This window comes from Syngnathus acus, chromosome 3, assembly GCF_901709675.1.
Source record: "Syngnathus acus chromosome 3, fSynAcu1.2, whole genome shotgun sequence".
NCBI lineage: Eukaryota > Metazoa > Chordata > Actinopteri > Syngnathiformes > Syngnathidae > Syngnathus > Syngnathus acus.
The window spans coordinates 13,739,342-13,750,766 of record NC_051089.1 but is presented as its reverse complement, the minus strand read 5'-3'; the positions used below and the strand labels follow the sequence as shown (position 1 = coordinate 13,750,766).

Sequence of the window (11,425 nt, the reverse complement as noted above, 5' to 3'; positions counted from 1 at the left end):
TTATAAGCCTAGTTGCAGTTCCAAGCCGAGGGACTTCTCAGCACAAATGCCAACTACCAGACCCGTCGCCAGAACTCAGATGATCCGATATCTACTTTACTGTATTTGCACAGCCCTGCCGCATGCAGTCAGTAGTCTTGAATGGCACCTGCTGGCTGGCATTCCCATAGCATCCCCAACATTTTGGGAGATTTGTCTTGGGGCATAGTAAAGTACAGGCGAACATCTGCCAAATGTCTTTGTGACCTTGAAAGAACCCTGACGAACCGTGGCGGAAACGCAACATTTGCTTCCTTCGAAAACACTCGCAATTGCTTGGCGCTCAGTCGGTTAGGGGCTTAAAGCAGATGGGATAAACTGTGACCCTGAACAGGATTAAAGCTATAGAAAATGGATGGATGGTGGTTATGTTAATTTCCTTTGCAGTCAAAGTTGAATAGAGCACTCTGATAACTACAGTAAGTTGTTATGGGAATATAAACATTTGCTAAACCTTTGGTCCATTAGGAGTCTCAGACTCAAAAGCTCATGCCATTCTTAGAAGTTGGCAGTTAAACTGAAAATTTGACACCGACTCATGCATAAGAAATTCAAGTATTCAGAATCCTGTTGTCATCTGTCATGCTTCTCAGTTCAAGTTCCCGGCCCAGCTCCGAATCTTCAGGCGGCATCGAATTCACCGACCTCTGTCACTCTGAGTTGGGACAAACCTATCACCGGCAATGGAGAGATCCTCACCTACAAGTTGTACTACACAGACAAAAGCATAGGAAATGAACAGGTTAGTTACACAGGCTGGGATGATTTTTCTGTCAAAAATGACAATGTCATTTGAATACAAAATACTGGGGGAGGGGGGCTCATAACCTGAATATGTCAGAACGCACTGTAATTTATGACTAACGTAAACTCCCGTCGTATTAAAGTCATAATAAAGAAAACAAATGTATGAAAAACACTCCTTGGCCATGAATATAAAACAATCTAATGAAAATGTTTGTTGGTAACAGAGTGTGTCATGTTCCATCCCACATGTTGACTTATTCTTATGCTGCTGAGCAAACAAAACGAATTTCCGCTGTTAGTCACCTCAAAATCTCATGTTCATACGCTGAGGACCCCCTTAAAGCATTGAATTGAGTTCCTGAAGAATCATTTAGAAGCCATTAAATTCATTAAAATGTGACAAGAAAAGGACATTCCATGAAAAAGTACAACAAAACATGCAAATGAATCCATATTATAGGAAATGTCCAGACACTTGTTTATATTCATCTTATTACTGATATGACTATAATGTTTATGCTAATTGTACTGATTGGATTACTAACTTTCATGATAACTTTCAAGCCCAGCATTATTGTCATACTGTCAAAACCTGTTACAGTAAAAATCTTTTTGTTGTGCAGGTAGGGCTGTTTCACAGGAGTACAATTCAGAGGGTTAGAGAATTTAGTCAGCCCCAGCAGCTGCCGCATGCAAGCCAGTGAGGCATTAAAAAGCTTTTAATATGATAATGAATGAAACGTCATCCAATGCATTGAGTAATGATGCCTCAGTACCCTGGAGGAGAGTGCTTGAGATGAGCTGGGAAAGCCGCAAAGAGATGACCTCAAACACTATACCTGTAAAAGGGAATGATGACTCTCGAATGCCTCTTTCGGTATAAAGTTGCTGTAGATAATAATCACGTCAAGAAGTTATTATTAGACTTGTATGAAAACATTGTTAGGTTTGACAAACTAAGAACTGAATGCAAATGAGCTTTAAGAAATTTAGGACACACTGATTGGCCTAGTTAGTGAAGCGAAATTTGCGAGGAAGCAATGTTTTATGGTCTGAATTGAGATAAGATGTGTAAGATAATGCTTCATTACTCTCACTTTTGGGAGACCTTTATGTTACAGCCCTGACAGTTTAATGTTATAATAACAAAAAGGAGGGCACAGTAAAGAAAAATGGAAATGCCCAAAAAAATTGCTAAGCTTGTTCAGTGTATGTGAATCGATATTAGAAATATATGTCTCATCCTTGCAACACAGATCTTTTTTTAAGAGACTACTCACATGTTTCTGTCTGTCTTGTAGGATGTTGATGTCGATGGTCTGTCATTCACCAAGACCGGTCTGAAGAAGAACACGCAGTACAGTTTCCGTGTTGTGGCCAACAATAAGCACGGTCCAGGTGTCTCCACTGACGATATTATAGTTCGCACATTGTCTGACGGTCAGTAATAATACATTTGTCCTGGGAACCTATTTAATAAAACAACTAGCTTGTTAGAGACAGCTCTCAATGTAATGCATAGGTGTGCTGCACCATTGTAATCCACAATAATAAATATAGTGTGAAATTTCTTGATTGACAGAGTCAATCAAAAGTAAGAATGATCATCTTTGTAAAGGCAGCCAGTTGTATTGATTTTGTGAGTGAGTGTGACTTTTCTGCTATGATTAATGTTTTTTTTCCTTGCAGTGCCAAGTGCGCCTCCTCAAAATTTTACTCTTGAGGTGCAAAACTCAAAGGTAAGCCACAATATGAAAGGTTTTGGGAAGGGGGGGGGGCTTCTCTGAGTGTGAGCTCCTTGTTTTGTGAAAAAATAGATTCTCTGCCAACACTCAAAAAACGCACCAGTGGTGTGTGAGGGTGTGTGAACCCTTATTGATCGTCTCATCAGTAGCAGACTGGGCTGTCACAAGTGCTTTTCCTCTGTATCATGCTCCATCAGTATACTTTCAGCTAAAGACGTACTGCTAAATCGATGTGCAAGTCTTACATATTAAGTACTGCAATGAAATACTGTTAACTGGTATTATTTTACTTGTAATTTGTTGTGATTTCGTATCTAAAGTCTGAGCCGCGAAAAATGGTGAGAGTTTTCGTGGGCAGTGAATGTTAAGTTCTCAACAGAGTTCGTCGGGGTTCGTTTCAAAGTCGCAAATGTTCGCAAAATGTTTGCCATCAGTTTTAGTGATTTTTGTTGCAAGAAAATTTCGACCAAAATTCATTTTCCATTTTCTTTTCCGCTTGTCCCCACGGGGGTCTAAATTTAGACTTGGCTACATTATGTACTATAAAAAGCGGGAAAATAAATTCCCTCAAAATCTGCAATGGGATGGTCACAATATTGATTTGAGATGGATTCTACATCTGGTGATGTTACTATTTAACCATAACAGATATTTTACCATAAAGTGTAGAAACATTTTCCCCAAATATCATCCAATAAATAGTTGCTCTGATTGCATAGTCCATCTTTTGTTTGAGCAGCATAGTGTTTTGTCTTTTCTGCCATTGATTCTCCACCTCCCAAGCCTTATAGCAAGTCTTTGGGTGACAGAGTTTTTTTAACTATAATTGTTGAATCCAATTTATTACAGTCGAGCACATTGTAGCTCTTGTGTGACACTGCCGATTCGATAGGCAGCTGAAGTGGCTGCAGGCTTCACAACAGTCGCCTGATGAAAACAGGAAGACGGCCTCTTTTTATCCATTATGGTCCATCTTCAATCAGAGGGCTGCAAGCCTTTTTATGGTATGCTTCCACCAACCGATGCATACGTTTTGTAAAGATGTTTCTGACTAATGATAAGTGAAACATAACATGTAGACCAAGAACCTGGAAGGAGAGGCGAAGATAAAAAAAAAAAAAAAGTGTGTGAACTGACTGCAAATGTTGGAGGAGTCTTTGCTGGTCAGTGCTGCTCACAGACTGAGTGAGAGAGAACTGTCAAAGCAATGCGGAAGAAGAAGCTGTTCAATAATCCTATCACACACAAGCAGCTTGAGAGGGAACTGGCCACCCATGTTGAGGGAGCGTCAGCTGAGATTTGAGTGCTAGAAAACAACGGGTGCTGCTGCAAATGTTAAAAGGAGTAATTCGTTTGAAAGGATGAGAATTGACACACACTTGTTTTGTTTTGGTCTCAAGGCAGAAACAAAATTTTTCCGTGAAACAAATAAGGCTTCCCACAAATCCTTTGAATTCTTCCTCCTATTCTTTTTTTTTTTTGCATTCAGATAGTTTAATTTTCATCAGAAGCAGTCAAAAAGTATCATTAGATACTCAATATTGAAAGAATTGCTGTCATCTTTCACATTTGCTGGTCACTCGCATTTCCTCTTCACGTTCTTTCATGTGACTCACATCAACTTTGTTTCAAGGAAGAAGAACAGACAAATGCATGAGTAGCGCCTGATTATGTCAAATGAAAAACACACGTCACACAATTGGAGTTGTGCCTTTTACCCAACGGGGCCGTATCGGAAAGTGAGTGTGACTTGTTCATGCATTGGGCCTTTTGTAAACCGGTGTGACAGTAGGGGGAAGCATTAATTAACTCCGAGCTCCTGCTGAGCTACCCCCAACCTATCTCTTTAAACACATTCAGAATTCCGGTTGCATGAATCCCAGCGTGACGTGTGTGGCCGGCAAACGAATTTCCCACATTGAGCTCTCATGCTTGTGTGTATTTTTTTGTGAGGCATTCACACCACTGTCAAGATAATACAAATGAGCTCACCATGTGTCTCTTTTCCACAATATGGCAGCACCTTAGGTTTTTTTTGGAACCTACCACACAAGCGTCAGTGCTTGCGAGGCGTGCAATGACATGCTCCAACATCACACTCGCAGGTGTTCTATTACAGATCACAATTCCAATGAAGTTGGGACATTGTGTCATATGTCAATTAAAAACAGAATACAGTCATTTGAAAATTCTCTTCATGGTCTATTCAATTGAATACACTACAAAGGCAACATATTGTTTATATTTATTGTTCAAACTCATAAACTTGATTGTTTTTTGCAAATATTCACATATTTTAAATTTGATGCCCGCGAGACATTCCAACAAAGCTGGGACAGTGGCATGTTTTTCCCCTTCAAACACACTGCTTGGATGGAAAGCTTTATTTGGTCCGAATCCTGTATGTACCTTTCATAATCAATGTTGCCTTCACAGATGTAAAAAAATCTGCCCTGTCATGTGGGCTAACACGCACCCACACCATAACAGATGCTTTTGAATTTTACGCTTATATCAATCTGGGTAGGCCTTGGAGTGTATGTAATTTCAGAAAACAATTTGAAACGTGGACTCGTCAGATCAGAACTTTTCTACTTGGCGTCAGTCCATCTCAGTTGAGCTCGGCTGAGAGAAGCCAGCCATTTCTGGGTGTTGTTGATATCTGGGTTTCATGTGTGGTGTGTCCACGGCCCACGGGACCATTGGGTCCCATGAGTTGAGATAGCATTGACCTCTGATGGTCGCTCATTGGTCAAGCAGATTTGTCATGTCTGAGTTATTTTAACCTTTGCAGATACCCAGCTAGACGTAACAAAAAAATAAACATTCACTAGCTGTAGTATTTCACTCCACATGGAGCTTTTTTCATGAAGTTTTTGCTCGCATTGACTCTCATTTGCCCTCAACAGAGCATCATGCTTCGGTGGCAGCCGCCGCCCTCAAATTCCCAGAATGGAGAAATCACCGGATACAAGATCCGATACCGTAAAGGATCACGGAGAAGTGAGACAGCGGAGACCACCGGAGGGACCCAGCTGTCCAAGCTCATTGATGGTAACAAACACTGACTGACTAGCACTGCTAGGATCATTTTAGTAATGAACTCACCCTGTTGTATTAACATATTTAGATCTAGGATATGCTATATATATTAAAATGTCTGCAGTTGAACACAATCCAATCTGAGATGCTTTGACCTTTCTCTAGTTATGGATTTTGTGTGTGTGTGTGTGGGGGGGGGGGGGTCTTTTCAGTTTTACACTATTAAGATTAAGATATTTTCTTGGAATGCAATCAAGTCATGCACTTATATACTGTATAGAACTAATACATGCAGTTATTTACTTACCAGTCGGAATGAGGTTCAATTCTCGATTACTTTTGGGCAAAGAAAAACATAGCAGGCTCTGTGTTAGCTGCACTTTACCCCTGCTGTCAGCTCTTATCATTCAATTAGTTATTTTTTGTATATGTGTACTTGTATGCCCAAAATGTTGCTTGGAGTTTCTTTTTCTTTCGAATGGGGACTGAGTGACCCAGAGCCTATTTAATTTATTAGGGCATGCATATGATCATAAGTTGTCTCATTGGGTTTGCACGTGCCTGTTGCGTCCCCCACGGCTATCACCCAAATCAATCAGTGATTAAAATTAGATGTTGGCTCAGCAACTTTCAAGTGGCATGACCTCCCACTGTGTGCTGCATCAAAGAGAATATGCACTTAAAAGTTGAATCTTTTCTCAAACATTCCAGAGGCAAGAATCAGAGACTTGTTTGTTGGTTTAAATGCATTAAGAGGGAGATGTAGCCTCGGAGGCACTGGGTTTGGCAGACTTTAGAAGCTACCCCAAGGGTGGCCCAGAATAGTCAGTACATGGCGTAGGTATCAACTACAAGATGAGCATGCTGAAAACAAATTGGACTATTTTACAATGATGTTTCTTTTGTCTTCTTTTCTCCCCCAGATGAATATAGCAGCAGTTTAGTCTCCTCATGAATGCCAGTCGTGAAACTGGATCTAGATTTTTCCTAATCCTTTTCGTTTTTTTTCTCAGTTCCATCAAGCTGTTTCTTTTAAGACGTGCTGCATATTTGCATCTATCAAAACAGTCTAAACCCATGTGGAGATGTCAAATTGCAATGTCTTGATGTTTTTGAGAAGGGAATAGTACCATGGTGGGGGAGGCTTAAAAAATGTATCTTCATATCATGCAGAGTGGTTTTGTTCATCTGTTGAAGAATATTTTCACTAAAATGCAAGTCAGTAGAAGTTAACTTTTTTTTCCTGGTGCAGGTCTCGAGCGTGGGACAGAGTATTCCTTCCGAGTGTCTGCCATAACAGTGAACGGCACGGGCCCAGCCACCGACTGGACTACTGCAGAGACATTTGAGAGTGACTTGGATGGTAATCTTCACTACTTTTGCTTCTTTAATACCGGCTTATCCATATCGTTGTCTTTTGGTAAATATTTTATTTGGAATTTCCCTTACCAGAATCACGGGTCCCAGATCAGCCCAGTTCGCTTCACGTCCGTCCACTGGTCAGCAGCATCGTGGTGAGCTGGACGCCGCCAGAGAACCAGGACATTGTTGTACGTGGCTACAGCATTGGTTACGGCATTGGCAGCCCTCATGCTCAGACCATCAAAGTAGATTACAAGCAGCGCTACTACACCATTGAAAATCTCGGTAAGAAAAAGCCATTTTGGAGGTAAGGTATGTGTTGTGTTTTTCAAAGACGTACTGACTTGTTGACTCATCGCCTGTCACTTAATTACACTGATGCGTGTTTGTGTCTGACAGTACTAGTCAGACACTAAAAAGGCCTTGGGAAGAAGCCAAACCTGCTGCTCTTTTTAAAAAGATGCAAATTGGTTGGATTTTGTTACACAAAGATAATTAAACTGCACCACTGGTTTTATTCATAGTGGCAATTTAGAGGATTAATGAGCACTGAACTTATTCCGCAAGTTGCTCATCACACCATCCGGCGACAGAAATGGATTTAAAGACTTTTTGGTCATTTTAGTACTTGTGAAGTTGTTAAAGGGAAGTCACCCCAAAGATTCTATTGCATTTGTGGAATACGAGCTAACCAACAGGAGGCTCGGTGGCACACTGGTTAGCACGTCTGCCTTACAGTTAGGAGGGTGCTGGTTCAATTCCACCTCTGATCCTCCCTGTTTAATTCATATTCCACAAACAAAACATTAATTAGAACACTGTGTTTTTATTATTTGGGCTGCACAGAACATATTGTTGCAAAGAAAATTTGAGGTTTGACTTCCCATTTAAAATGTTCTTCTCGAGTATGGCATATCTTTTTTTTTTTGCTGCTCTTTGAGGACTTAAAATGTGATCAATTCTGATATTATTTTTTATCTTAAGACCAATGTTTGAATTGTTTTAGATAGTGCTAGTATCAATCGCTAGTCTGTCATGTTTCTGAGATATTCATGGTAGCACATTGCCATATTTGAAGCCTTCATTACAGTCGCAGCAAGAGGATTTATTTTAATTCAAATGCTTTCTCTAATATCGCCATTATGAGTTGAGTATCTCTAGAGTTTCATCTTAATTAGATGGCTGCATCAATTTATATTGCCACACTCCATGTTTGCATCTCTCTTGTTCAGACCCCAGCTCCCACTATGTGATCACACTCAAGGCCTTCAACAACGTGGGTGAAGGGATTCCTGTATATGAGAGCGCCATCACAAGGCCACAGTCAGGTAGGAAGTGCAAAACTATCACCAAAGGACCTGCAAGAGTGGTTGACACATTTATCTTCACAGCTTTGTTGTTTTATAGTAACATTGGGTCTACTTATGAAATAATAGCTTGAATTGGATCTCATTAGAGTGTAAAAGTGCACCGAATGTTGTAGATAGTGAGTATCCTGTAACTGTAAATCACAATGAGACAGGATAAGTCAGCGCACCGAATCCCCAAGGAGGACCTTTCTTCAATCAACTGTTTGCCTTAAAAAGGCAAGGCAAGGCAAGACAAGGCAGCTTTATTTTAGTCATCAAATTTAATTGATTATAAAATTAATCGACAACTACTTTTCTAATTGAGAAATCCTTTGGAGCCATTTTAACCTTAGAATTGTCCAAATCTTCTGTCAGGCTCTCAACAGTAATTATTCAGAATATCTTTTGAGTTTAATCAAAACTCGACATTTGCAAACGTCTGCTTTTACTTCAAAAACAATTACACCAGTAACTGAATCAATTTGGAGAGAACGACATCATTCCTCTTGCGTTATATATTTAATGGTTATTTAGTGGTTTTTATTCACTAAACAATGTATAATAAATAACATTAAATGGGCTGGTGGTTTTGAAATCCACTTTGATGCAAAATAAAATTTTAGCCGATTACTCGATAGAATAATCGATTTGGGTTTAAGACATTTGAAAGCAAAGTAAAGAAATAAACCATAGCTCAGCACAAAGACGCTAAACTATGTGGAGGTAGGCGTGTTGATTAAATATAACACAGCCAATCCACACAGTGCTCCACTTGCCTCGTTTATCGGTTATTTAGGCATGATTCCTGTCCCTTTGTGTTTAAGAGCTCTGCTGCCCTCAGCCATGACCAAAGACAAGCTAATTATAACATACGTACATCTCAATTACAGACCAAAACGCAAGTCCCAACCCAGTGTTCGCCACAAATGATCTTCAAGTGTAAAGCACTTCTAGTGTTGTTCCATAAAAGCAGACTTCATACACTCTCTGCGTCAGTGTATGACGATAAGTTGCATGGGATCCCTGGGGCGTCCCAAAAGAGGGGGTCTGCACCCTTCACACGTTCAAATCTAGACTCGCAGCTCCCCGCTCAGCCTTGATGGCGCCACTTTGTCTCCTCCACAGCTCTGTTGCAATAGTGAGGGCGGGATGCTGAATGACATGAATCACGTCACGGCGGGTGGCAGTCTAAGTGCACACATGCACAAGCTTCTCTATGAAATGCATTGCTCCACCTCACATCCTCGTAGACACATACAGTGCTGCACACACCCGGACCCCCTGTGGTGACTTTGGCAACCCTTCGTCAGATCCAAACGTTTCTTCTCAAAGCAGAACCAAAAATCCTTCCACCGTCGTCTGTTGCTGCCTCCTCGGGGGCGCGTTTTTTTCCTGCCAGTTTGTTCAAGTCAGGATTAAAAAGACAAGCTGACCTACATAGGATTTATACTTAGGAAACATAAAACTCTTAAAAAAAAAAAACTTGGTGAACTTGGGTTGCAAAAGTGTGGGGCGGGCTTAACTTGAGTGAGGAGCGAGCAAAGTTTGAAGAAAATGAATTCATTAACCCCTTTACAAATAACAGGGACCCACTTTTGAGTTTGGTAAAAAAGAGAGACAAAACAGCTTCTGCATTTCACTCAAAAACCACAATACTCTCCTTAATCGCATGAATGCTTTGGTTTTCATCAAAGTGCTTGGAACAGAGAATGAATGGAGTCATGCAGGGTGAGGACCAACAAGTGGTTGAAGAGAGTCATCGCGGATGACTGACCAAAGCTTGCTCTTATATCACTTAATGAAGTGAAGACCATGAAGAAGTCAAGCAAATGTGCAAGGGAGGGGCGCACCCTTAAGTCAAACATAATTTACATACATATTTGTGGGCATTTTTGCTTTATATTCAACATTTCCTACCATGTTCCCCCCCAAAACAATCGAATGGAAGTATGAAAAACAATTCTCTGTAGTCTATAATCGAGCATCTCTTCCTTTTTCTCACAGTAGCACTAGTAGTGATATCACACAGCAACTTTTAAAAGTCTGTAGATTTGTCTGATTTTAGAGGTTAGTGTATATTTTTCTAATAGAATCTTTTCTCTTTCTCTTCACCCTTCCCAATCCCATGTTTGTTGTGCTTATGTTTGGTTTCACCTTTCACCCGCCATTCTTCTTTGTAACTCAATAACCTTATTTTTCTGGCTGTTTTTTTACCCTGCATCCCATCTGGACTCCTGCCTGATTGTGTCATGACCATGTCATGCATTTCTTTGTGTTTTAATTTGCTCATTTTAATTTGTACGCTTGGCTGCGGGTTTACTGCCTGTTGGGCAGACCCCATAGACCCTGATGTTGACCTGTACGAACTCTTCCATGCTCCATACACCCCAGTTCCAGATCCCACCCCCATGATGCCGCCTGTGGGTGTTCAGGCCTCCGTTTTGAGCCATGACACCATTAAAGTCACCTGGGCGGACAACTCGCTGCCGAAGAACCAGAAGATCACAGATAACCGCTACTACACAGTGCGCTGGAAGACCAACATCCCTGCCAACACCAAAATGAAGGTAAGACTCTTGTGGAGTACTATACAATATATACTATCAAGGAATATTGTTAAACATGTTTTAACACGAGAAAATCCAGCCATTTGGCTTTTCTGTCCGGTGCGCCTTATAGTGCGCCTTATAGTGTGCAAAATACGGTATATTTAAGGCTACATAACTTCTGAAATCTGAAGTTAAGGATAATAGTTTGTTCAACTGTTGTTCACATTATTGTAAAAATGGGTTTGGAAACAAAAAAATGCTTACAGTATTGAAATGTTTTTATTCACTACCATTTGAAATCTTGGACCAGATTTCAGCAAGAATTATGCAAGAGGTTTGAAAATATTTGGCATAGCCACACCATCTGATTTCTGCATTTGCCAAATGTCTACTTGTAGTAATATACACAGCACACCGTGGTACAATTGGTCTTGCATTCACAGTTTCCTGGCACATTGCGCTTTCCCATGCCTGGTGTGGAAGGTTGGCGGAGTAACTCGTCCTTATTTGCTTTCTTAAACTGTATATGAATGGATATCAATGGGCCTCTCTCAGCCATCTTACGTTGCCGCTGTTGCTGACAACTTCTGTT

General features: G+C 40.6%; 1 protein-coding gene across 13 annotated transcripts in view; it reads left to right on the top strand.

Annotated features, from left to right (window-relative positions):
- The window catches only part of neo1a (neogenin 1a), a 119,779-nt gene that overhangs the window by 96,851 nt on the left and 11,503 nt on the right, over positions 1 to 11,425 (top strand). For 9 of the 13 annotated variants that reach the window (XM_037248504.1, XM_037248498.1, XM_037248494.1 and 6 more), the window contains exons 10-17: positions 633 to 781; positions 2,088 to 2,226; positions 2,476 to 2,525; positions 5,441 to 5,585; positions 6,826 to 6,936; positions 7,026 to 7,220; positions 8,168 to 8,263; positions 10,619 to 10,851. In XM_037248504.1, coding sequence (XP_037104399.1) covers positions 633 to 781; positions 2,088 to 2,226; positions 2,476 to 2,525; positions 5,441 to 5,585; positions 6,826 to 6,936; positions 7,026 to 7,220; positions 8,168 to 8,263; positions 10,619 to 10,851 — 1,118 coding nt within the window. The remainder of the gene's footprint in view (positions 1 to 632; positions 782 to 2,087; positions 2,227 to 2,475; positions 2,526 to 5,440; positions 5,586 to 6,825; positions 6,937 to 7,025; positions 7,221 to 8,167; positions 8,264 to 10,618; positions 10,852 to 11,425) is intronic. The other 4 variants (XM_037248499.1, XM_037248506.1, XM_037248496.1 and 1 more) reach the window with 1 other exon arrangement.